This window comes from Micropterus salmoides, unplaced genomic scaffold (genome assembly GCF_014851395.1).
Source record: "Micropterus salmoides isolate LMB-PRFRI ecotype aquatic unplaced genomic scaffold, ASM1485139v1 Ms_hic_scaffold_16, whole genome shotgun sequence".
Classification (NCBI taxonomy): domain Eukaryota; kingdom Metazoa; phylum Chordata; class Actinopteri; order Centrarchiformes; family Centrarchidae; genus Micropterus; species Micropterus salmoides.
In genome coordinates this window covers 132458-159049 of record NW_024040707.1, presented here as the reverse complement: position 1 = coordinate 159049, position 26592 = coordinate 132458, and the positions used below count along the sequence as shown (strand labels likewise).

Below are 26592 nucleotides of genomic sequence, written 5' to 3'. Positions count from 1 at the left end.
GCGTGCAGCTTGTAGAACAGCGTAAAGTAGCGAGCGTGCAGCTTGTAGAACAGCGTAAAGTAGTGAGCGTGCAGCTTGTAGAACAGTGTAAAGTAGTGAGCGTGCAGCTTGTATAAAGTGTAAAGTAGTGAGCGTGCAGCTTGTATAAAGTGTAAAGTAGTGAGCGTACAGCTTGTAGAACAGTGTAAAGTAGTGAGCGTACAGCTTGTAGAACAGTGTAAAGTAGTGAGCGTACAGCTTGTAGAACAGTGTAAAGTAGTGAGCGTACAGCTTGTAGAACAGTGTAAAGTAGTGAGCGTGCAGCTTGTATAAAGTGTAAAGTAGTGAGCGTGCAGCTTGTATAAAGTGTAAAGTAGTGAGCGTACAGCTTGTATAACAGTGTAAAGTAGTGAGCGTGCAGCTTGTATAAAGTGTAAAGTAGTGAGCGTACAGCTTGTAGAACAGCGTAAAGTAGTGAGCGTGCAGCTTGTAGAACAGTGTAAAGTAGTGAGCGTGCAGCTTGTAGAACAGTGTAAAGTAGTGAGCGTGCAGCTTGTAGAACAGCGTAAAGTAGTGAGCGTGCAGCTTGTAGAACAGCGTAAAGTAGTGAGCGTGCAGCTTGTAGAACAGCGTAAAGTAGTGAGCGTGCAGCTTATATAAAGTGTAAAGTAGTGAGCGTGCAGCTTGTATAAAGTGTAAAGTAGTGAGCGTACAGCTTGTAGAACAGTGTAAAGTAGTGAGCGTGCAGCTTGTAGAACAGTGTAAAGTAGTGAACGTGCAGCTTGTAGAACAGTGTAAAGTAGCGAGCGTGCAGCTTGTAGAACAGTGTAAAGTAGCGAGCGTGCAGCTTGTAGAACAGTGTAAAGTAGTGAGCGTGCAGCTTGTAGAACAGCGTAAATCTGCTGTCACCTTGTGGGCCTGGAGTTCACCAGAGCTTCACAGGTTGCCACTGGAGTCCTCTTCCACTCCTCCATGACGACATCACGGAGCTGGTGGATGTCAGACCTTCCATTTGAGGAGCCCCACAGATGCTCAACAGGGTTCAGGTCTGGAGACATGCTCGGCTTCAGTCCATCCAGTCCATCACCTTTACCCTCAGCTTCTTTAGCGAGGCAGCGGTCGTCTTGGAGGTGTGTTTGGGGTCGTCATCATGTTGGAATACTGCTTTGTGCTCCTCACCTGGTTGCCGCCACACACGCTTGACACCATCTGAACCAAATAAGTTTGTCTTGGTCTCATCAGACCACAGGACCTAGTCCACCAGGACCACTAATCCATGTCCTCGGTCTGCTGGTCTTCAGCAAACTGTTTCCGGGCTTTCTTGTGCATCATCTTTAGAAGAGGCTTCCTTCTGGGACGACAGCCATGCAGACCAGTTTGATACAGTGTGCGGCGTCTGGGCTGAGCCCTGACAGGGCCCTGACAGGCTGACCCCCCCACCCCTTCAACCTCCCAAAGACAACTTCTGGATGTGACGCTGAGCACGTGCACTCAGCTTCTCTGGTCGACCATGGGGAGGCCTGTTCTGAGTGGAACCCGTCCTGGTGAACCGCTGTATGGTCTTCGCTACCGTGCTGCAGCTCAGTTTCAGGGTCTTGGGGGTCTTCTTACAGCCTCGGCCATCTTTATGTAGAGCAACCGTTCTTTGTTTCAGATCCTCAGAGAGTTCTTTGCCATGAGGAGCCATGTTGAACTTCCAGTGAGCAGTATGAGGGAGTGTGAGAGCGACAACACCACATCTAACACACCTGCTCCCCGTTCACACCTGAGACCCTGTAACACTAACGAGTCACATGACACCGGGGAGGACAAATGGCTGCTTGGGCCCAATGTGGACATTTTCACACTGTTACACAAGTTGTACACTCACTACTTTACACTGGAGCAAAGGGTCATTTCTTCAGTGTCGTCACATGAAAAGATAGAATCACATATTTACAGAAATGTGAGGGGTGGACTCACTTTTGGGAGATACTGTATCTGGAATCAGGACTTTCAGGGACTCAGATGAAGGTCGGGGTCCAAACTTCAGACGGTCATAGGGGAAATCTTCAGCTGCAGTGCGTTCTCTGGGGAAATCCCTGCTTCAACCAGGCGCTGCGTTCTGTATATGTATTTCTGTGATGGATGACGTTGCTGTGGTCAGAAGAAATGTTTGAATGGAAATGTGGAACTCATGGTGCTGAGGTGCGAATGATTTTTATTGAAGGTGTTCACAGATGAGCCGTAACACCCTGACCTCCGAGTAACTCTGATTACCTGGTTACCATGGCACCTGTCAGTGGATCTATCAGGTGAACATTGTAGAAGCAGGAAAAATGGGCAATGTGAGGATCTGAGCGTCAAGAACCAAACTGGGATGGTTAGACGACTGGGTCAGAACATCTCCAGACCGGTCTGCAGGGCTCAGTACCCATCAGAAGGGGTCAAAGGAAGGAGAAGCTGTGAACAGGTGACAGGATCGTGGAGGGTCCGTGTGGTCCGATCCAGCAGACGAGCTGCTGTAGGTCAAACTGCTGAAGACACTGATGCTGGTTCTGATAGAAAGGGGTCAGTGGAGTCCATGGAGACGGGTCAGGGCTGTCAGGTCGTTATGTTCCTGCTGGTCAGTGTCAGTACTCATGTTAATATCAGAGGAGGCACAGAAGGAAACCTGGTATCTCCTGTCTGGACGACCTGCTGTGGTTTCTACCTGGACAGTGTAACGATGTCCTCGCTTGTCTCCCTGCAGGAGAAGCAGGCAGAGATGGAGGGACTGAAGCGGCAGCTGGTGGACGTGCAGAAGCAGAAGGACGAACACGGAGACACCATCGGAAAACTCAGACAGGTCAGAGTCCAGGTCTCGCTTTCAAAAAGCTTCATTTCCTACTTTCTTCTCCAACATCCTTCAAACTCTCTGTCTGTCTCTGTCTCTGCAGGAGATAAAGGACACTGTGGACGGCCAGAGGATTCTGGAGAAGAAGGGCAGTGCAGCGGTGAGTTTATCTGACGTTACTGAAGACAGACGGAATATATTGTGTAATTTAAGATCAGGCAGGCATGCAAATAATAATTAAAAACTAAACTGTGTGTGTGTGTGTGTGTTATTGTAAATGTGTGTGTGTGTTACTGTGTGTGTTATTGTAAATGTGTGTGTGTGTGTGTGTGTTATTGTAAATGTGTGTGTGTGTTATTGTAAATGTGTGTGTGTGTTATTGTAAATGTGTGTGTGTGTGTGTGTTATTGTAAATGTGTGTGTGTGTGTGTTATTGTAAATGTGTGTGTGTTACTGTGTGTGTTATTGTAAATGTGTGTGTGTTACTGTGTGTTATTGTAAATGTGTGTGTGTGTTACTGTGTGTGTTATTGTAAATGTGTGTGTGTGTGTGTTATTGTAAATGTGTGTGTGTGTGTGTTATTGTAAATGTGTGTGTGTGTGTGTTATTGTAAATGTGTGTGTGTGTGTGTTATTGTAAATGTGTGTGTGTGTGTGTTATTGTAAATGTGTGTGTGTGTGTGTTATTGTAAATGTGTGTGTGTGTGTGTTATTGTAAATGTGTGTGTGTGTGTGTTATTGTAAATGTGTGTGTGTGTGTGTGTTATTGTAAATGTGTGTGTGTGTGTTATTGTAAATGTGTGTGTGTGTGTGTTATTGTAAATGTGTGTGTGTGTGTGTTATTGTAAATGTGTGTGTGTGTTACTGTGTGTGTTATTGTAAATGTGTGTGTGTGTTACTGTGTGTGTTATTGTAAATGTGTGTGTGTGTTACTGTGTGTGTTATTGTAAATGTGTGTGTGTGTTACTGTGTGTGTTATTGTAAATGTGTGTGTGTTACTGTGTGTGTTATTGTAAATGTGTGTGTGTGTGTTATTGTAAATGTGTGTGTGTGTGTTATTGTAAATGTGTGTGTGTGTGTTATTGTAAATGTGTGTGTGTTACTGTGTGTGTTATTGTAAATGTGTGTGTGTGTGTTATTGTAAATGTGTGTGTGTGTGTGTTATTGTAAATGTGTGTGTGTGTGTTATTGTAAATGTGTGTGTGTGTGTTACTGTGTGTGTTATTGTAAATGTGTGTGTGTTACTGTGTGTGTTATTGTAAATGTGTGTGTGTTACTGTGTGTGTTATTGTAAATGTGTGTGTGTTACTGTGTGTGTTATTGTAAATGTGTGTGTGTGTGTTATTGTAAATGTGTGTGTGTGTGTTATTGTAAATGTGTGTGTGTTACTGTGTGTGTTATTGTAAATGTGTGTGTGTTACTGTGTGTGTTATTGTAAATGTGTGTGTGTTATTGTAAATGTGTGTGTGTGTGTGTTATTGTAAATGTGTGTGTGTGTGTGTTATTGTAAATGTGTGTGTGTGTGTGTTATTGTAAATGTGTGTGTGTGTGTGTTATTGTAAATGTGTGTGTGTGTGTTATTGTAAATGTGTGTGTGTGTTATTGTAATGTGTGTGTGTTACTGTGTGTGTTATTGTAAATGTGTGTGTGTGTTATTGTAAATGTGTGTGTGTGTTATTGTAAATGTGTGTGTGTGTTATTGTAAATGTGTGTGTGTGTTATTGTAAATGTGTGTGTGTTACTGTGTGTGTTATTGTAAATGTGTGTGTGTGTGTTATTGTAAATGTGTGTGTGTTACTGTGTGTGTTGTTGTAAATGTGTGTGTGTGTGTGTGCAGCTGAAGGACTTGAAGCGGCAGCTGCAGCTGGAGAGGAAGAGAGCCGACAAACTGCAGGAGAGACTCCAGGAAATCCTGACCAACAGCAAGACCAGGACAGGTACACACACCTGACACACACCCTGAGTGTGTGATGTCACTGTGATGTCACCGTGTCGGTGTTTGATGGGTTTAAGGTTCTGTGCGTCTCCGGAGGGAGGAGACTTTCTTGGATGAATCAACACATGAAATAAGTTTCATGTTCTCCCCGCTGCGCCGTGCCTCAGCGCTGTGCAGCGGCGGCGGCGGCGGCAGCGTGCAGTAGTGTCGTGCGGCATCGCTCTTTGTTGTACGTTCCTGGTAGCAACAACAAAGTCTGGCCTCCATTTCGACTTCCTATAACGGACAGAAACGACAGCGGGCAGTAAGCCCGCGCTCTGACATTACAGACGGCGTTCCCGTCTCCCTATAGGTTATTGATCTGCACAGACTCGGAGCTCCATTTCCTGTCCACGGAGCAGAACCTGATGTGACTGTGAAACTATGGAGGAGTATTTAAGTCTCTGAACGGACGGCCTCCCCTTGAAACGCTCCAGTAAGGAGAGTGTGTGTGCGTGTGTGTGTGTCCTAAGTGGTTCAGATGTGATTGTAACGTGACCGATGGGTCCGATAATCGGTGGCCTGCTGACCCTGCATCAGGAGGTTCTGGTTCAGTCCAGAATCTGCTGCTCAATATTTAATTCAGCGCTGAAGTGGACACACTGGCGTCTGCTGGGAAAACACGCACACACGCTTTCTGTTTGCCTCCATTTAACTATTTCTCTCACTTCTTTCTTTTTTAACAGCCCTGCTCCCACAGATTTTACTCATTTTACCATGTGCACACACACTCATGCACGCTCACACACTCATGCACACTCACACACTCATGCACGCTCACACACTCATGCACACTCACACACTCATGCACGCTCACACACTCATGCACGCGCACGCTCACACACTCATGCACGCTCACACAGAGCTGTAAAGTCAGCGGCAGTCCTGAGCTTCATGTATAATCTATGAGCAGTGATGAATGTTTAAAGGCTCGTCTGCACAAACCTGAGAATCAGACATTTTAAAGTAGCCTACTTATCTCTCTGCCTACTCACAGCACCTGCCTTAAAGGGACGGTCCGCTGCCGTAAAGGGCTGATCCGCTTTTAAAAAGGAGATTTATGGCGGGATGTTACACGCAAAGCACGCAGGCAATTGTGTGAACAATGTGTGTACGCATTGTTAAAAAACAAATATATCCAGGGCTTTAGAAGGTCTGCGGCGTTAAAGGGACGGCCCGCGGCGTTAAAGGGACGGCCCGCGGCGTTAGAGTGTTAGTTTTTTCTTTTACAGGGGTGCCAGTCAGGTCTCTCTCCTGACATTTAAGATTTTTAGGCTTACTACACAAATGTCACAAAGGACGCATGCATAAAATGTACACCCTCGCACTGAAACAACTGGACGGCGGCGATTATTGTACTCAGTGGTTTGTGGCCGATACGGTGAAAGAACGCGATTGTTGATGACTCGAACGTCTGTAGAGATTAACTACCTCAGTTCTAACAAAGAGCGTGTTGCTCCGCCGCTTCTCTCGAACCTCTCTCTCCCATTCATTTTTTCACATTACTTTTATTTTACAAGAACTCTAACATTTAATTAACTAATCAAATAATCCAGTGTAATTAGGTTATCAGCGAGTCAGTGGTGTCAGCATGTTTGCAATGTAGTAGTTAATAAAGAATGCAAAATAATGAGGAGCGAGGAGTAAAGGAACTGCGTTTCCCTCAGGTGGGATCTGCTTTATATAGGGAGAAAACCGGACCCCAGGTAGTACATGATGACGACGACGACCAAGACCCCGCCTACTGACACCTACAGCAGAACACACGCATAAATACTCAACAACCAGACAGAGACGAGGACGTCCCGGGGACGTCACAGGACCGCAGCAGCAGACCCATACACAGAAACTGAACATCAGCGTTTGTATAGATTTGTATAAATGGACCTCTACACATTTTCTACACCGTAAAATATCACATGGTGCAGATCAGGCAGCCGGCAGGGGGCTGCAGTCACTACCAAGGCGACCAATCACAGTCCTTGTGGTCTGCATCGCCGCGACGTGTACTTTCATTTTTGGGGACTCGGGTCAGCTGAGCAGCAAACTGAGTCACTTTAAACATCAGCACTTTCTAACTTCTGTTTTATAATAATGAAGTCATTCACAGAACCATCACAGAAACTCTTGACTCCAGCGATATAAGCACAGCAGGATCAGCCTACTCACTGCTTTGAAATGTCTTTAATATTTTTTATTTGCTCCCAGTTCGTCTGACACAGCCTGACACAGCCGTTAAAATTCATGGGTTTTATTTTTCTTTTGTTAGGCTGAATATTATGAGCAGTTTGGTGGGGATACTGAAATACAGAATTTTAATATGAACGTAGGCTGTTTTAGGTCACTATAGCTTTCTTAGGCCGACTACAGAGACTGTAGACATGTTCCTCCCCACCTTCTGCGATGTGGGCGCAAAAAGGTGGGACGGTGAGTTTTCAGCAGCCTAAACGTTCAGATTCAGTCTTTCAGCCACTATTTGAGCTCATTTTATGGCATGAATGGAGTTTTTGTTTCATTGTTAATTTAGAGTTAAGTTAATTTAGAACAATGTTTGGACACTTTTGAGTGTGTTAAATAAATTAATCTCATTTTTGAAGTGACAACAAATTTTTTAAAGTGAGGGAGAACTTTTAATGTGGAAACGCAGACACAGCCGAGCTGAAAGAATGAGGCTGATATTTTCATACACTTCTATCAACACAGTATGATCGACTACGCCTGGTCGGTTTCTGCCTCCCTGCATGTGTCAGCTGCAGGCGTCGTATTTCTGTAGTGTTACAGTTTAATCCTGGTTCATGAAACATGACGCTCTGCTGACAGTGGACCTGTTCGTGTCTGCGATTGGTCATCTGCTGCTAACTCCGCCTCTTTTATGTGAACGCGCTCCCGGCTGGATCGGGAAACCCTGGGTTGACTTACCGAGTTGGTATCCAGCTTCGTGGTCGCGCTTATCCCGATCGAGCCAGATAACGAAAACACATCCTGGGTTTGTTGAACTGGCTTCGTGGTGCAGGTCCCGGTGTTGCTGGCTGATCCGGGTCACCTTCTCTCTGCAGGTCTGGAGGAGCTGGTTCTGTCAGAGATTAACAGTCCCAGCCGGACCCAGCAGACCGGAGACTCGTCCTCCGTCTCCTCCTTCTCCTACAGAGACATGATGAAGGAGGCGCAGCCGGGCAATCAGAACAAGGTGGGTGGGGCCTTTACGTCACGTGACCTGTTACATCCTGCTGCTTCATCATTTCCCATCAGCCCCCTCTGTGAGCATCTGATGGCTCAGGAAGTAAAGTCTGTCCCCTCTTTCCTCCATATCCCCTCTGTCACCCCCGTCCTCTCCCTGTCTCCTCTGTTCCCTCTTTCCTCCATGTCTCCTCTGTCCCCCCCCGTCCTCTCCCTGTCTCCTCTATCCCCCCCCGTCCTCTCCCTGTCTCCTCTGTCCCCCCCGTCCTCTCCCTGTCCCCTCTGTCCCCCCCGTCCTCTCCCTGTCCCCTCTCTGTCCCCTCTCTCCTCCATATCCCCTCTGTCCCCCCCGTCCTCTCCCTGTCTCCTCTGTCCCCCCCGTCCTCTCCCTGTCCCCTCTGTCCCCCCGTCCTCTCCCTGTCCCCTCTGTCCCCCCGTCCTCTCCCTGTCCCCTCTGTTCCCTCTTTCCTCATATCTCCTCTGTCCCCCCCGTCCTCTCCCTGTCCCCTCTGTCCCCCCCGTCCTCTCCCTGTCCCCTCTGTCCCCCCGTCCTCTCCCTGTCTCCTCTGTCCCCCCGTCCTCTCCCTGTCTCCTCTGTCCCCCCCGTCCTCTCCCTGTCCCCTCTGTTCCCTCTTTCCTCATATCTCCTCTGTCTCCCCCCGTCCTCTCCCTGTCCCCTCTGTCTCCCCCGTCCTCTCCCTGTCCCCTCTGTCCTCAGTCCGGAGGAGGCAGCCCTCAGTCTCAGCGTCCTGCGGAGTTATCTGACGACGAGGTGGGCGAGCTGTTCCAGAGACTCGCCGGGGTTCAGCAGGAGAAATGGATGCTGGAGGAGAAGGTGAGGAGGCTCCTCTGTTAGAGATGACCGGAAGTCACATGACCCGTCAAAGTGACCTCCAGCTGCTCAACATGTCAGAGGTCACACGAGGGGAAGTGTCACGCTCGGGGACACGCTGGTGGATGGCTCACAGTGGGAATCGAACCTGTGTCTTAACAGGTGTCAACAGTGAACGTAGTGGGAAGAAAATGCTGCTGAAGAATCAGAGATAAAAAGAAGATGTGAAAGTATTCACAGTATTACTACACTGTAGTATTACTACACCAGAGTATTACTACACTGTAGTATTACCCGAGTACTCCAGAGTATTACTACACTGTAGTATTACTACACTGTAGTATTACTCGGGTAATACTACAGTGTAGTAATACTACAGTGTAGCAATACTACAGTGTAGCAATACTACAGTGTAGCAATACTACAGTGTAGCAATACTACAGTGTAGTAATACTCTGGAGTACTCGGGTAATACTACAGTGTAGTAATACTACAGTGTAGTATTACTACACTGTAGTATTACTCGGGTAATACTACAGTGTAGTATTACTACACAGTAGTAATACAGTGTAGTATTACTACACTGTAGTATTACCCGAGTAATACTACAGTGTAGTAATACTACACTGTAGTATTGCTACACTGTAGTATTGCTACACTGTAGTATTGCTACACTGTAGTATTACCCGAGTACTCCAGAGTATTGCTACACTGTAGTATTACTACACTGTAGTATTACCTGAGTTCTTCCTCCACCTCTTCAGCAGACTTGAGGTTTTTGTCTCCGTCAGGTGAAACACCTGGAGGTCAGCTGTTCGTCCATGGCTGAAGACATCTGCAGGAAGAGCGCCATCATAGAGACCTACGTGATGGACAGCCGCATAGGTAACACGCACACACAGACACACACAGTACTAGTAACAGACAGACGGACAGACATTTCTGGACTAATGGGATGCAGCCTCAGTCTCTTCAGTCTTCGTTACCTTTGAGCGTTTGAAGGAGAGTAAAGTAATTTTTAAAAGTGAGTCAGCAGCTCCTGAACGTGGACTCAGACTCTGCTGTCATGTGGACTCGTGTGTTGGAGGGTTTAAATCAGAAAACGGATGCTTTGACTTGATGTTTGATGTCGTGACGTCCTTTGCTGACAGTTTTCTGTCCAGCGGAGCTTCTTCTGATCACTTTATAAACTGCTGGGCAGCTCGTGACTTTCACCATAATGATACTAAAACTTTATTTGTTGATTATTTCTGCTGTTATTGATCTGCAGAGAAACTAAAAGAGAACACAGCTGACGATTCTTTAGCGTGCTCTTTCTCTTTGATGCGTCGTAGAGTTCTTTACACATAAGGACTGGCGAGCGCCATCGATCATAGCCCGACGGTCAGCGAGCTGGGCGACTTGCAAATCGGGCTTTAAATCGTGTCGTGTGAACGAGGCTTCAGAGTTCAGCTTTGCCAGACGCCATGCAGTGTATGGGGGGGAGTGAGGGCCAATCAGCTGCTCCATTATGCACATTCCAGCTAGCGAACGCACGTGCACCTGCCTCGCTGTGTCAGTAGCAGCGTCGGCGTCACCTGGCAGCCAGGAGCTGGAACGATCCGGCGCCATCACAGAGGTGAAACACCTGAGTTTCTCTACCTGTCCAGCTGCCCCTGCTCAGTAACTCGTCTCTCTCCTCAGACGTGTCGGGCGCCGCGGTCGGAGGCCACGGAGGCCACGGAGGTCACGGAGGCTCTCAGGGAGACAGGGGAGGTCTTGGTTCAGTCCTGAGAGACCTGGTCAAACCGGGAGACGAGAATCTGAGAGAGATGAACAAGAAGCTGCAGAACATGTTGGAGGAGCAGCTGACCAAGAACATGCACCTGCAGAAGGTAACGCGCATGCACACACACACACACACACACACACACACACACACACACACACACACACACACACACAGAAATCTACACAACAAACAGGGCCTGAGCAGGGTTTCTGGGTAATGTAGTTCACTGCTGTTAGACTTAAATCACACATCACAGCTTGAAAGAGGAACAGTCACTTTATCACTGTCGCCGGACTCCACTGATGAAAGCAGTAATTTTACCTCTCTGGTCCACCGCTGCCTCAATTGGTTTGTTTTTTTTTTTTAATGTGACGGTTAGTTTTTGTTTTGTTATTGTGACGGTTAGTTTTTGTTTTGTTATTGTAACGGTTAGTTTTTGTTTTGTTATTGTGACGGTTAGTTTTTGTTTTGTTATTGTGACGGTTAGTTTTTGTTTTGTTATTGTGACGGTTAGTTTTTGTTTTGTTATTGTAACGGTTAGTTTTTGTTATTGTGACATTTGATTAGTTTTTGTTTTGTTATTGTGACGGTTAGTTTTTGTTATTGTGACGGTTAGTTTTTGTTATTGTGACATTTGATTAGTTTTTGTTTAGTTATTGTGACGGTTAGTTTTTGTTTTGTTATTGTGACGGTTAGTTTTTGTTTTGTTATTGTAACGGTTAGTTTTTGTTTTGTTATTGTGACGGTTAGTTTTTGTTATTGTGACATTTGATTAGTTTTTGTTTAGTTATTGTGACGGTTAGTTTTTGTTATTGTGACGGTTAGTTTTTGTTATTGTGACGGTTAGTTTTTGTTATTGTGACGGTTAGTTTTTGTTATTGTGACATTTGATTAGTTTTTGTTTAGTTATTGTGACGGTTAGTTTTTGTTTAGTTATTGTGACGGTTAGTTTTTGTTTTGTTATTGTGACGGTTAGTTTTTGTTTAGTTATTGTGACGGTTAGTTTTTGTTTAGTTATTGTGACGGTTAGTTTTTGTTATTGTGACGGTTAGTTTTTGTTATTGTGACATTTGATTAGTTTTTGTTTAGTTATTGTGACGGTTAGTTTTTGTTTAGTTATTGTGACGGTTAGTTTTTGTTTTGTTATTGTAACGGTTAGTTTTTGTTTTGTTATTGTAACGGTTAGTTTTTGTTATTGTGACATTTGATTAGTTTTTGTTTTGTTATTGTAACGGTTAGTTTTTGTTATTGTGACATTTGATTAGTTTTTGTTTTGTTATTGTAACGGTTAGTTTTTGTTATTGTGACGGTTAGTTTTTGTTATTGTGACGGTTAGTTTTTGTTATTGTGACATTTGATTAGTTTTTGTTTAGTTATTGTGACGGTTAGTTTTTGTTTAGTTATTGTGACGGTTAGTTTTTGTTTAGTTATTGTGACGGTTAGTTTTTGTTATTGTGACGGTTAGTTTTTGTTATTGTGACATTTGATTAGTTTTTGTTTAGTTATTGTGACGGTTAGTTTTTGTTTAGTTATTGTGACGGTTAGTTTTTGTTTTGTTATTGTAACGGTTAGTTTTTGTTTTGTTATTGTAACGGTTAGTTTTTGTTATTGTGACATTTGATTAGTTTTTGTTTTGTTATTGTAACGGTTAGTTTTTGTTATTGTGACCGTTTGTTTTTGTTTGTGGAGGCGGCAGGTCCAGGTTCTTAAATACTGAAGTTTCCTTTTTAAATTTTGAACACGGGTTTGTTCTGACGTCCGTTGGCTGTGTGACGTTAGCGGCGGTCGTGGGGTTGACTGTGTGAGGCGGTTTAGGAATAACAGACACTCCCTCTCTCTGCAGGACCTGGAGGTTCTGTCCCAGGAATTAGTCCGGCTCAGTAAAGACAGCGGTCCTGGTGCAGCGGGCTCGGGATGAGACTATTGCCTGGATCCATCCGTCCATTCCCTTCCTCGTCACTCAGCTGGAAGGCCGGACTGCGACTAACACTTGGATTCAACATTTCTTTTATTCCCATTCCCTGTGTTCATGACCTGCTGTGGGCTTCATCTAATGTCTGGAGCCGCCATGATTTCACCACCTCAGTCTGCCTGCTGTGCTCAGACTAAATACTGGAATGTCTCCATCTACTGTTTCTCAATGACGAGAGGAAGCAGTACGTTTTAAAAGTAAAGAAGAAGAAGACCAGAGGGAATGGAAAGCTGAGAACAGCCGGTTTATGTTGCTACTGAATGTACTGTAATTAGACAGATGGGTCGTGGCTACAACCTGGAAAACACACATTATACCTGACTGTAAATCTTTTGCGGGTTTCTACGTCTTATAGGTGATTTCAGATGGCGAGCGGGGCGTTCCCACTCTCACCTGAAGTTACCTGTCCGGTCCTGGCTATGTCCTGGAATACACACGTCTGGTGTCTGAACTGACTTCTTTTGATTGCTGTGTGCAGTAACTCTGTTGTGATCTGGCTATTTCCTGTCTGCAACTGAACACCCTGGGTCCAGATATGACCTGGATCGTTTGATTTGTAACTGACTACGTTTCAGTTGAGCTTTGAGATTCTGTCTTCGATTAAAAATTCGAGCTTTCAGCCACGTCTCATGGCCTTCATCAGCAGTTTGCTTCGTTAACGTGACATAATTTTTAGCTCCGTCGATGACTAAACGTTGAGCAGGACCAGCCGTTGACGAAGGCCATGAGACGTTGCAGAAAGCTTTCAGCTTCAGACGTCAGAGCGTCAAGTTGCTCAAGCTAACCAGCTGCGTCCGTGAACAACAGCCGTGGCCGATGCTAAGCTAACTGCTGCTAACAGCGTCGACCACAGCGAGCGTTCCCGATGAGCAGCCGAGTAACTTTGACTTTCAGACAGGAAGCTTCGGCCATGGCTACGTCCTGGAGCACAAACATATTGAGCTGGTGCAGGTTGTATGTTTGTGTCGGGCCGTGGCTACAATGTGAAACTGTTATTTATTACCTTTGAAATTCCTCGTGGAAACGCGCCTGTCCTGGCCCCGACTACTCGCCGGTCGTAGTCCTGGTCCGTAAATCCTAGTCAGTTACTCAAAAGAGAAGTGCATGAAAAAAAGTCAACGTTCACAGATGAGTGAAAATTGTGTTTTTAAAGGTTGCTGTGTTTTCCTCTCCTGTGGCCGTCCTCCCTCCCTCCGGTCCTCCCCCTCCCCCCGTTCCTCCCTCCGGTCCTCCCATCTGCCCTCCCGCCCTCTCTCCGTCCTCCCTCACACCTCCCTGTCGCCCCGTGACTTCCGCTCAGCCTGGGACGCAGACTGGCTCCATGAAGACCAAACGATTGTCTCTTTGTTTTGTTGTGATCAGCTTTTAATCTCCAGGGCCGTGTCTATGTCTTGTTTCCGTCCCCGCTGGGGAAACCAAAACGTGTGAAACCGTCAGCTGTGACCGGCTGGGTCTACTTCCTGCTTTAAATAATATATCGTATTATTTTGGTGTCTTTAAATCTGTTTTCTGTAAAAAGCTCAACAGGAAATGAAAAACAAACACTTCCTGTCTGCTCTGCCTTTGTGTCTCCTTTTGGACTCCTTTACTACGTCCTGGATTGACCGGGCTTTGACTATATCCTGGACGTTGTGCTGTATATTTCTGCTTTGTTTCTGGCGGAGTCTGAAATGTCAGAACGAGAGAGAAACTCGATTGTTTGCGGTGCAGCTTTATTTGCTGGAAGACGTCTGTAGCTGCGACTCGACCTGAAACCCTTCAGACCAAACTGCACGACGTTTTTTCATATTGAAAGGACTCAGTGAGTCCAGCAGCCGGTCGAGCTGCACTGAAAACAAACTGAAGCCTTCTCTCTCTCACTGATCCGGGACCGGTCTATGTGCTGGGCCGTGACTTGGCCTTTGTTTTTGTTTGTTTTGTTTGAATCTGTACATATATATCTACACGCTGTGATACTAACTGTATGAAGAATCAACAGATCTATTTATGATCATGACGCTACTTATTGTGACGAGGAGGAGCTGAGTGATAAAATCTTGTCTGGAGACGACGAGTCTGCTTTTCTCTGCTCACAGAACAACTCCGCCTCAAACCAGATTAAACACAATTCTTTTAATGCATCGTGTATTAATAGAAACTAATAAAGAGTTTGAAACGACCTCCTCTGATCTGAACCCCACGGTGTGACGGCCGTACTCATTTCATCCATCATTTCCACATGCTTTTATTTAGTGAGAATAAATTATGCTGCCTTTAAAAGCAACCTTAGCCCCAGACTTTTATTCTGACCTTTGACCTCTGAGTGACTTTGTAAGAATTTCCAGTAACGTTACTTGATGATGGAGGAGAGGCGTCCTGGTCGCTGTTCATAAGCTGCTCGTACTTATTTATTAGTTTCTAGTTCTTCTACGGCACATTTTTGCTTGTGAAGTCCAGTGTTTCCTCTGGGATGGATGGAAAACCCCAACACAACATGTCTCAGCAGCAGCGCTCGTGTCCATGAGTTTAAAATGTCCGTCTTTTCCCTGTTTAATGTCAGCTTCAGAGGAATGTGGTGGTCTGTTGGTCATGGTCAGGACTTTCGGGGTCCTCCCTCAAGAAAATTTGAAGTTTTCCAATGAAAAATATGTAATTTGTTATTTTCCTGTTACGTCCCCGCCCGCTAGGGGTAAAGGGGACATAGACATAAACCAGATGTTCTTGGTAAAAGTGGAAATGTTATTTATTAAACAGAGGTTACAAACAAAAGTCAAAACAGAAATTGGGCAAGTGGGTGCTGCGTAAAACAAAGAACAAAATATAACCAAAAGAGATCCCTCCTAAACGAGGGATTACTAAACTACCATGAAAAGGAACAAACAAAAAACTCTCTAGCCGCCGTTTTAAATAGAAACACGGGGAGCGCAGCACCCCTAAACCTGGTGGGCCTAACAGGTGTAAGCAGTATCGGTAATAAGCTGTACCCTGGCCCAATTCTGCAGACCAAACACAAATCACTTAGTTCAAAACAGGATGTGTTGCCGACTCTCAGTAACACGATACAATGACCAGCACAGAGGCAAACTACAGGGGTTATGGCAGCTGCCTCGACACAGCGGCAGACCGGCCTATTTAACCCGGAGGAGCTTGAAGGCGGTCTTGCAGGCAACTCGGCTCGGCTCACTCGAGTTGCCGACAGCTCCGCTCGTTACTGTGAGTACGAACAATGAGTAAGCAAGTAAAAAACATAATACTTTATCAGTACACCTGTCTGTAAGGTAAACATGTAGAAAGGGTTAATTTAATCCTCTCTGTTCAAGCACAGCTAACGTTAGCTTGGCAGTCTGTTAGGAGCAGCAGCAGGGACTGATCCAGACTGAAACGTCTCTCGGGGTTGTGATGTCAGATGTTGGGTTTATATAAAGTGACTTTGCTGTTTGGTGTCCGAACGATAATGCTGCGATGATGTGTTGAGAAGAAATCCGCTTGACACTGTTCTTGATTATAAAAGTTTATTACATCAAAGAATTCAGCATCAATTACAAGCTCTGCAGCAGCTTGGAGAGTGACCCAGCCCGATGACCACTCTGTCTCTCTGTACATCAAACACAGCTTATATAGGACATGTTTAGGTCTCTGCTAAAAACCATATAAGGGCACAGTGCTGTAAAATAAGTGTAACCATCTATTAGACACCACAGAAGGGTACAGTCCCTTCATACACACTAATCTCTTTATACCTAATTTCTACTTCCCCTAACACTGCACCCATCAATCATTACTTCCCCATAAGGGTTCACTGTCCCTCTCACCAGCTGCATGCAGAGCATTATGTTAAACTGTAATGGCCGGATGCACATATGTTATACACCACAGCTGTTGCAAACATTAATGTTGCTGCTCTGAAAACAACATTTAGCTGTAAAACATTAAATTCTAATCCTGTAATGAATTTAAAAACAACCAGGCAGCTAAAAAGCACACTTCAGTATATGTTTATTTAGCGCTGGCCGTATGTCATCTCAGCATGTAACGGTGTTATCGAACATATTTTCCTCGTGCCCGTCTGGTCTCAGCAGATGATCGTAAAGTATCGATAGAGACTCGGACCGTTGAGCGGTCTGAGGTCATCTAAAGGCCTGTTAGAGACTGTTCATGTGGCCTTCTGTGTCTTCATTTTACAGCATTTGACATTTATCTGTAGACATTAATATAAAAAATAGGCAACATGAGAAACCTCCTCCCTTTTGAGGTGCGTTTGATTTGCACATTAAAATCCAAACGGAAACGTCTCCTCGTTAGCTTAAAAGGACACGTTTGCATCACTAGTGAGCTTCACTAACCTCCTCCAGTCACCTCCGTCCTTTCTTTTCCTAACAACCAGGTTTTCAGACTCATCTGAAAAATAATTCAGGATGAACAGTGTGTCCAGGACGGAGCTGCAGGCTGCAGTGATAAAATACAGCTACCAGTTTCTTTCTATAAACTGAGCTAATGTTAAGCTGCAGATCAGCTTAAGACGCAGCCTGCTGCAGAAGCTTTCCTGCTCAGCTGCGCAGTCTGAAGGTCCGTTGCTCTGATAACAGCACCTGTCACACAGGTGTGCTTTGCAGAACGAGGAGAGGGAGCGAGCCAAGCGTTACCGTGCTCGCACAGAGTGAGAGTGAAGATAAGCAGCTCATTGATAAAATAATTGAGTGAAATTTTAGCAGCGGAATGCGAAACACTGAAATGCAGGTCAAAATAAATGACTAGTAGATTTATTTTTGTTACTAGTCATTTATTAATGACAGTAAAATGGCTTGTCGACAGAAACATTTGAATTCTTAGTTGATGAGTTTCCGGAGATAAATAATAGTGACCAGTAAAATGGAAATAGTTAATAGTAACTGATAAACAAGTACTAGTTGTGTTTAAAAAGGGACTAGTACTTATTTATTAGAATCAGAATAAAATCGGTTTTGTCAAATAAATTTAGGATCTTTTGTTCCAGCCCAAAATAAAAGCCCGATCGTCTCGCTTTGGTTTGTTTTGATCAGAGCTTTTAGTTCTCGAGTTTGTTTTTGGCCTACATCCTGGACCATGTCCCGGTCTACATCCTGGGGCTCGGTCTACATCGTGGACCACATGCTTGAGCTGGAGGGAGGAGGAGAGTCCTCAGTGCTCAGCATTTTTAATGAACTCTTAAATCTGCTGAAAGTTGCCTTAAGTTTGGTTCTCCTGTTGAAGCAGCAGGTGATTTACATGCAGAGAGAGACATCTCATGTCTCAGAGCCGACGTTTCGTCAGCTTTAACTTTTGGATTCTGTTGAGAAGTTTTAGTTTTAACCCCGTGGAGTCTGGCGCTGAATCACCTGAGCAGGTTTCACTTTTAGTAACTCTGAACGTGCTGATGTGCGACTCTCACACAGTTTCTCATTTATAAACATATAAAGTCTGTACAGCGTTAAAGTAATATTTTCAGGGTTTTACAGGAAACAGAGCGTCTGGTTGGGAAGATTCCCTTCACATATAAACTGTATTACAGTTTTTCTGATGTGTTTAGGAAGTGAACTAATATTCTGTAATAATACTTTGTAGTGTTCCTGCGTACTGCAGATTGTTGGGTTGCAAACAGGAAGCATGTGGAGTTCAGGACAGCTGAGACATGAATGAATGCAGAGAAAGTCAGAACCATCCGCGAGTCTCTAGGGCCCGGTCTACCTCCTGGAGTAGACGGGGGCTCTCTTTAGTGGTAACCTCTCTAAGTTTTCCTCTGGACTCATAAAACCTGCTGAAAGTTGAATGAAGTTTGGTTCTTTAGTTCTCCTTTAATCTCTGCAGACGACTCTGTGAACCCTGCAGACAGTCTGGCAGGAGCACTGACTCCGCCCCCTCCAGTCATCCCACAATCCTCTCTGTCGTTGGATCTTTCAGAACTCTTCCTGCGCTCAGTAAAGTTTGGTGATGGAGGTCGAGTTCGGGGCTCTCAGTGGGGAGACGCCCCCTCGCTCAGCGCTAATTAGCTGTCTGCTGCTTCCTGTCCCACAGAGAGAGACAGATTAGAGAGGTGACCGCTCGATGCTGACGGGGTCCGCCTTAACGAGATAGTGTCTGATTGGCCGGGCCGAGGGTTAATTGAAGGAGAGGAAGTGATTCGTTCTTTAAAATGTGCTTTAATTAAAAGGAAGCCTCAGAGGGCGGCTGCTGCTGTCTCCACCGCTCTAACCCGTCTGTTTCTAACCGGTCTGTCTCCATGGTTTGTCTTGTTTTCTCTCCTTTAACCAGTTACCCATAATGCACCAGTGGCGTTAGAGAGGCGTGGTTTGGGGCTGAAGAGAGGAACATGTGCTTGCACTTTAGGGGCACCTGTGAGTGAAATGTGGCGCTGTCCCGGCCACCGGCGTCACCAGCTCAAGTTTTGACCGAAGTCCTGAATGTAACTCAACGGCAGCATCCAAATCTTTTCCACGTTAACATGACGCAGCCTGTCAGGTCTTCAAAGAACGGAGGCTGCTGGCGGTAACAGCACACATCTGACAGGCAACAGGAATAAAAATCGCTACATTTTGTTTCGCCCCCTCCCTGAGAGAGAGGGAACATCGCTCACAGCTTCAGGGCTTCTCAGTAGTGTCCATAACAAAACCTTTAGATATGAAAGTTGCCAGTCAGGTTGGATTTACTGCACAAACGGTGAACAGTCGCCACAAATAACGCGACTCCTGCTGCCCCAGAGACGCTCCGCTCTGTCTGATGCCTCTCAGCTGCGGCATGTTCCCTCCGAGGCGGCTGAACTTTATCAGAGGAGCTGAAGTGAACATTTGTGTGGATGTGCGGCGAGATTTCTGTCTGATCACAATGTTTTCAGTTTTCTACCTCTCGTCTCATCCCGTACAGTCCCAGACGGTCTGAAGGGGAACAAAGTAGTTTATTGGTCATTAAACAGCACAAGGGTGCTCATCCAAACAAAATGTGTCGTTCCTTCACGCTGCACACACAACAAAAAAAAACATGGTAACATAAAATAAAGCTTTTGAATTTACATCTGGGCTGAACGTAAACAGCAGCAACCAGATGATGAGTTTCATCTTCACAATGCTCAGTGAGGAGCAGAGTCCATCCTAGAGTCGTTAACGGAGATGTTAGCATGCTCCGCAGATTTCTGAGAGTCTTCAGCTGACTCTAGCATCCTTCTGAACCTCACTGAGCATTGTGCTCTGAGCTCGTGCAGACATCTCTGCAGGACGGCCTCTCCCGGGCAGAGCAGCAACAGACCGTTTGTCTCACCGTGGACTTCAGAGAAACTTCTCTAACCTTTCATTCTCTTTCCCTTGTTCGCTGCGTTCGGTACCTGCTGGCGGGTCCACAGTTTTTGATATTAGCATGACACCAGAAGACATCTCATGATCAATCTGCGCAAGCAATTTCTAGAAATCATCTGGTAACCATGGTAACAGGTAAAGTCCAGCTTTTTAGTCTCTGAATCAACTGAGCAGATGAAGAAACGGGAGGAGGCCAACGGGGGGGAGGAGCTTCTTCTTCTTCCTCTTTTTAAATTTTATTAAAATTTAATACTAATGAACTTTTATTTTTCCGATCGCAGCCGCTGCAGCGTCCTTGGTTGCCACTTTCACATGTTTGAAAACAGGTTGTTGGCCCCTCCCCTTCTGCTACGCAGCCAAACTGGAGACCGTTGAGGGTGAGAAGCGTCCGGCGCTCCACACTTTCTGTTACCCATAGTGCACTTGGCCATAACTGTCACTGTGGTGACGAGTTTGTCTGACATGTAACAACATGAAGCTGCAGAACCAGGACCAGCCGGGTCACCTGAGACGCCAGCGCTGGTTATTTCATAGCTTTCAGAAGAACAAGTTGAAGCTGATGCTTTGGGTCGCAGCCTCCTCATCCTCACACAGCTGATACTTCATGTTCGGGAGCGTTTCTTCGTCAGGTCTGGTTCTGGTTAGCCACAACCTGCTGTCACAGGAAACAGGATGCACCTCGCAGGTATTACAGGTCCATGAAGGCGCAGTCGGCTGATCCCGACACGTGTCCGTCGCTCTCTTCATGGCTGAAACCTGGAACCTAACAGATCGTAAAGTTTCAGACTTTAACCAGAGCCTATTTACTCGCTCGCCAATTACAGTGTCGGCGAATGAATGGTGGTCAGAAACACTTCACTGGTTAGAGGAGTTGAAGGTCCTCACAGTTCCAGAAGAACAGAGGCGTGTGAGGACTGGAGGACGTAACCGGACTTTCTGACCGGCCTGGGAAACCAGGGGGTCCGACAGGAGAGAGAGGGAGAGAGAGAGAGAGGGACTGCCGGCAGAAGTCGGATTACAGAGTTTAAAATATTCACGAGTTTTCTCTGCAGCAGTGGCTAAAAATAGACCCGGTGGGGGTGACAGAATCTGTCAGTTTGTTTTCACAACAGAAACCAACACAGAGCCTTTACTGTCTTCTGTTCACCAGACAGGACAGTCAACGCATCACGAGACAAGACAGTACACAAGTGAGAACAGTAAACACATCACAAGAACAGGTCCCTGAACGCATCACCAGAGGGGACAGTCAACGCATCACCAGACAAGACAGTACACAAGTGAGAACAGTAAACACATCACAAGAACAGGTCCCTGAACGCATCACCAGAGGGGACAGTCAACGCATCACCAGACAAGACAGTACACAAGTGAGAACAGTAAACACATCACAAGAACAGGTCCCTGAACGCATCACCAGAGGGGACAGTCAACGCATCACGAGACAAGACAGTACACAAGTGAGAACAGTAAACACATCACAAGAATAGGTCCCTGAACGCATCACCAGACGGGACAGTCAACGCATCACGAGACAAGACAGTACACAAGTGAGAACAGTAAACACATCACAAGAACAGGTCCCTGAACGCATCACCAGAGGGGACAGTCAACGCATCACGAGACAAGACAGTACACAAGTGAGAACAGTAAACACATCACAAGAACAGGTCCCTGAACGCATCACCAGCGGAACCACTTGGTCTTTTGTTGTTGTTTATTTGAGCTCAGATCAACTTTACACTCATGGCTTTAACACATACACACTCACACTCAGAGTGTGGTGTGGCCCCCAGAGGCCTCAGAGTATTGATTGGACTCTCAGTGTGTAATGAGAGCCGCTGTGTTTGTTTTTAGCTTCAGAGTGGGAGGAGAGAGATGTGGCACTGCGGCAAGACACACACACAATAAAGAGGTGGTATTCTGCTCAGGTTCCTCATCTTATTCAGAGTTTGTACCAGAGCAGGTTTCCATGGTTATGTTTGTGTCATACTGCACATTGCTGCAGCTCCTCTTTTCAGCCTGTGTTGAAGGCTTCGTTTTAGCTATGGAGTGATACATCTTGTCTCTAAATGATCTTTGTTGGGAGTTGCACATGCTCAGTTCATAGTTAAGGACTACTAGCCAATCAGAAGCAGAGAAGGGCGGGTCAGCGAGAAGCCGGTAAACGGCTCGGGTTCAGCCGTACGGACTGGAGCGAGAGTTTCAGAGCGGCGAGTTATTAATCTGTATCCATAAAGTTTTAACTGAGCTCTGTCTCTGTCGGCGTAGCTGCTCGGCGAGCACTATGACACGTATTTTCATTGTGACGTCACAAGAAAGCGGAAGTAAAGGCTGGACTCCAAACGAGCTGTTTTCAGTTCAGAGCAGAGTTTTCTGTGGGAGATGGGAACTCCCTTTGGGCTGGACTTTGGCTTTTTCACTTTGAAAACCTGTTACATGCACAAAAAAGGTTTATAACTCAATAAAGGAGACGGGGGAAAGGCAAAAGCAGAATACCACCTCTTTAATAGGCGGCTGGGGCTCAGGAGGTAGAGCGGGTTGCCCGTTAATCGGAAGGTGGTTCAATCCCCGGCTCCTCCAGGTTGCAGGTCGAAGTGTCCTTGGGCAAGATACTGAACCCAGAGTTGCCCCTGGCGGCTGTTCGCCAGTGTATAAATGTGGGTGAATGCAGATGTAGTGTAAAGAAACTAAACTAAACTAAAGAACTAGAAAGGCGCTATACAAGTACGGAGCATTTAATACACAATAACACAAACAACACACAGACATGCTGAGAGTGGGAGGCTGTGACTGAACAGCGGTCTGATTCCACGCCGCTCTGCTCTGCTTCTTTCTTTCTTCAGATCTTTTGTTCGTTTGTGTCTCTTTCTGTCGGCCTTCGTTCTCTGCAGCTGTCAGACGGGTTCTGATGAAACGTGGTTCCTTCACGTTCCCCTCAGGAGGAACTGTAGCGCCACCATCAGGTCCACATGTTAACACCTGTAGGACCGATGACGTTCCCATCAGCCTCAGCTGTGCTTACTGCTAATGTTAGCATGCTATCACGCTAAATTAAGATGGTGAACAACAAAGAGCTTCAACACGCCTCCTTCACAAACTCAAACTTTGCTTCCTTTACAGTTATTATGGTAGCTCCACTGGTTTGCAGTTTTCATTTTTAGTGCTTCTTGTTGGATGATGATGTTCATACGATGAAACTCAACCTGACGTGTTGGATCTGAAAGTTTGGTTCGGCTCAATTCTGCTTCTTCAGTAACTGAAGTGTTTTATGAACGTAGCTAGCAGCCCACCCGGGCTGGCTGTGTGCAGTTCAGGGGCCGCTTCCTTCCCGAGCGTTGTTAACGAGACGTCTGGTCTACGGAGGATTTCCTATTTGTGTCACCGGCTGTTCCCGCCCTTACCCTTGCACTATGAAGCGCCACCCCTGTCGCCATCTGGACACGGCCAGCAGAAATGGAGGCAGACATCCATCCATCCATCGTCAACCGCTTGTCCTGCGTACAGGGTCGCGGTGGGCTGGAGCCAATCCCAGCTGACATCGGGCAAAAGGCGGGATACACCCTGCACAGGTCACCAGTCCATCGCAGTGGAGGCAGACATTTTACCATTTAGTAGAGGAAATGGAGGTGTACTCCTCTGCCAACATCTGGGGACGCCATGTTCTCCTTCTGTTGGATCCTGGGAAACAGGACTGCCTTGTTGCACAGCTACAATGCATTCGCCTGAACTGAAACGGCTGGGAATGTTAGCAAGGCCGCTGGAGCCGCTGGACTGAGGCTGGATCTGCTGGAGCCGCTGGACTGAGGCTGGATCTGCTGGAGCCGCTGGACTGAGGCTGGATCTGCTGGAGCCGCTGGACTGAGGCTGGACCTGTGTGTCTCTGTGTGTGTGTCTCTGTGTGTGTGTGTCTCTGTGTGTGTGTGTCTCTGTGTGTGTGTCTGTGTGTTTGTGTGTGTGTGTGTCTCTGTGTGTGTGTGTCTGTGTGTTTGTGTGTGTGTGTGTGTCTCTGTGTGTGTGTGTCTCTGTGTGTGTGTGTCTGTGTGTGTGTCTGTGTGTTTGTGTGTGTGTGTGTCTCTGTGTGTGTGTGTCTGTGTGTTTGTGTGTGTGTGTGTCTCTGTGTGTGTGTCTCTGTGTGTGTGTGTCTCTGTGTGTGTGTGTCTCTGTGTGTTTGTGTGTGTGTGTGTGTGATTGTGTCTCTGTGTGTGTGTGTGTGTGTGTGTGTGTGTGTGTGTGTGTGTGTCTGATTGTGTGTGTGTGTGTGTCTGATTGTGTGTGTGTGTGTGTGTGTTTGAGTGTGTGTGTTTGAGTGTGTGTCTCTGTGTGTGTGTTTGAGTGTGTGTGTGTCTGTGTGTGTGTTTGAGTGTCTGTGTGTGTGTTTGAGTGTGTGTCTCTGTGTGTGTCTCTGTGTGTGTGTTTGAGTGTGTGTCTCTGTGTGTGTCTCTCTGTGTGTGTCTCTGTGTGTGTGTTTGAGTGTGTGTCTCTGTTTGTGTTCAGACATCAGAGCCAGACTGATCCAACCACCAGGTCACATGACCCCTTCTGTCTCTCTGCTATGTGATCTGATTGGTTGTAATGAGGCTTCCTCAGCGCAGCAGGATCCGGTTCGCTCCACGTTGCAGCTCCTCTGCTCTTCCAACGTTAACGTCCGTAAAATAAAACGTTTGTCGAGTTCCCTGACTAAGTCGCCAGCTGCAGGTTGATGGTCAGCAGGCGTCTTTGGCTTGATGAGGTCTACCTGTGATCCTGTTCAGACTCCCGGACTCACTGACAGGTGAACCGGCAGGAAGAAAAGCGGGGCTGCAGCCCTCCTCTTGATTTATCAGTTCCGTCCTGCTGCAGGACAGCAGACGGCGGTCTGCCGACGCCTCACGAGCGTTTAGTAAAACAAAACGGCGCGAGCCTCCAGCTGGCAGGCGGCACTCGTCGACAGCTGAACACAAAGTGAATCTGGGGCCGGAGCCAGACCGGCTGATCCGCGGGTAGATAAGGACGACAGGTAGACTGATGGACACGCGCTGAACAGAATGAAGCGTGGGCCCTGAACGCCTCGCAGACAGACAGACAGACCGCAGCAGCAGCAGAAGAGGTCAGACGCTGACGGCTGGGCTGTCAGTCTCTGCGGGTTAATCCAGCAGAGCAGAATCTGCAGGTTTTCTGTCCGTCCTCTCTGTGTCTCTTTGAATTCTCTCAGTTCACCACAGCTCACGTCTGCTTCACCGCAGCCACCCGTTATTTTCATTATCAATATGTCGATTTCCATTAATCATCTGGGCTGAGCGAAGAAAAGAAAAGAACCACATCGTGATGCGAGTCGGGATTTTAGTGGCCAATTTCATGTTCCCTGAAAGAAATCCGGTGTGAGGCTGAACGTTCCGACTTCAGGGTTTCCTTCGTAATGAGACGTCCTTTATCACAAAACTCTGGATACTGATTAACTGTTCGGCCGTCTAATCAGCGAATGTAAAGGAACAACATGAAAACCGTTCGTTACGATCTCAGAGACGTCCCGACATGTCTGTTGGTCCAGAACCCAAAGACATGTCTTTAATGTCAATCATCACTTTCAGACTTTAGTCTTTTATTCTTCCACCACACTTTGTGTTTTACTCTTTTATTTTTGTATTTTTGGAGATTTCATTCTCTGACCCCCCCCCAGCCAGCAGGAACCACCACAATGAAAGTCCCAGCCAGTTATTTAAAAGGACAGATGAGTTCAGAAGGTCGGCTTGCTCAGAGAGGCTTTAGAGAAGAGAAAAGAGATTCTTCATCTCAGCGGGACTCTCCTGGTGAAACAAATGTCCAACAAGGACGAATCCTGCCACCGCCACTGCAGAGACGCCGTGACAGAACATGTTGGCCATCGTACAAGAGTACAAGACAGGTGAGAGCGGCGAGCGGACGAGGCCCCGGGCGAGCCGCCGCAGGAGCATCAGGCAGGATCGATGGCTGCTCTTTAACGTGAGGCTGGATTCCACTAAAGCTGCGGAGGGATCAATAACAACTGGTCACACCAAAGGTTTTGCATCCTCCAGGCGAGGCAGGATCAGGATTACAGGGTTCCTGTCACGTCGTCAACACCCCGGTCTGACCTGGAAGCAGGAGGGGGTCCAGAACTAAACCGTGTCCAGAAGCATCCTTCAAGTCTTCTCAAAGGATTTCATCACGAGAGGTGAAACGCCGGCAGGCCTGTCCAGATAATAAAGGACACACCTGCTGGGAATAATCACACTAAAAGATTTTATTGCCACTGACAGGACGATAATTCAAAGAGCAGGGAATCTTTTATTCATAAGAATATTCAGAATCTGAAAAACGATTAAAATATCCTAAATAAATCAAATAAAACCACACAAAGAAAACATCTGGAAATAAAATAACTGCATTAAATAAAGCTGAAACGCGTAACTGCTGCTTGTTTTCAACACGTAGCGTCGTCGTCACAGAGTCAGGACCTGGACTGATCCAGATCCAGGTGGTCCACGTGTGCGTACAGGAAGGACGGCGCCGTGTGTCTCCTGCAGCAGCAGGCGGATCTGGAGGACGACATTTTCATTATAGAACGAGTCAAGATGAAATCTGCCGCAGTCTGGAGGCCCGGCTCGGACCTGTTCCCTGCAGAGTCTGAAGAGCTGATACTGAATCTCTGGACTCGAGTTGGCCGTTAAAATGAGTCCCAGACCTCTGACTGTTAGAGGTCCTGCAGTGGACCAGTATTCAGATCCTTTACTGCAGTAAAAGTACTAATACTACACGATACAGTAAAAGTATGTGAGTATAATCAGACCTTTA

At 46.4% G+C, this 26592-nt stretch overlaps 1 protein-coding gene across 3 annotated transcripts in view; it reads left to right on the top strand.

The window, feature by feature from the left end:
* gripap1 (GRIP1 associated protein 1) overlaps positions 1-14783 on the top strand; it is a 52234-nt gene extending 37451 nt beyond the window's left edge. For all 3 annotated transcript variants that reach the window (XM_038722636.1, XM_038722638.1, XM_038722637.1), the window contains 8 exons: positions 2711-2806; positions 2898-2954; positions 4631-4730; positions 7825-7955; positions 8664-8780; positions 9569-9662; positions 10461-10651; positions 12392-14783. In XM_038722636.1, coding sequence (XP_038578564.1) covers positions 2711-2806; positions 2898-2954; positions 4631-4730; positions 7825-7955; positions 8664-8780; positions 9569-9662; positions 10461-10651; positions 12392-12466 — 861 coding nt within the window. In that variant the 3' untranslated portion in view covers positions 12467-14783. The remainder of the gene's footprint in view (positions 1-2710; positions 2807-2897; positions 2955-4630; positions 4731-7824; positions 7956-8663; positions 8781-9568; positions 9663-10460; positions 10652-12391) is intronic.
* The last annotated feature ends 11809 nt before the right edge of the window (positions 14784-26592 follow it).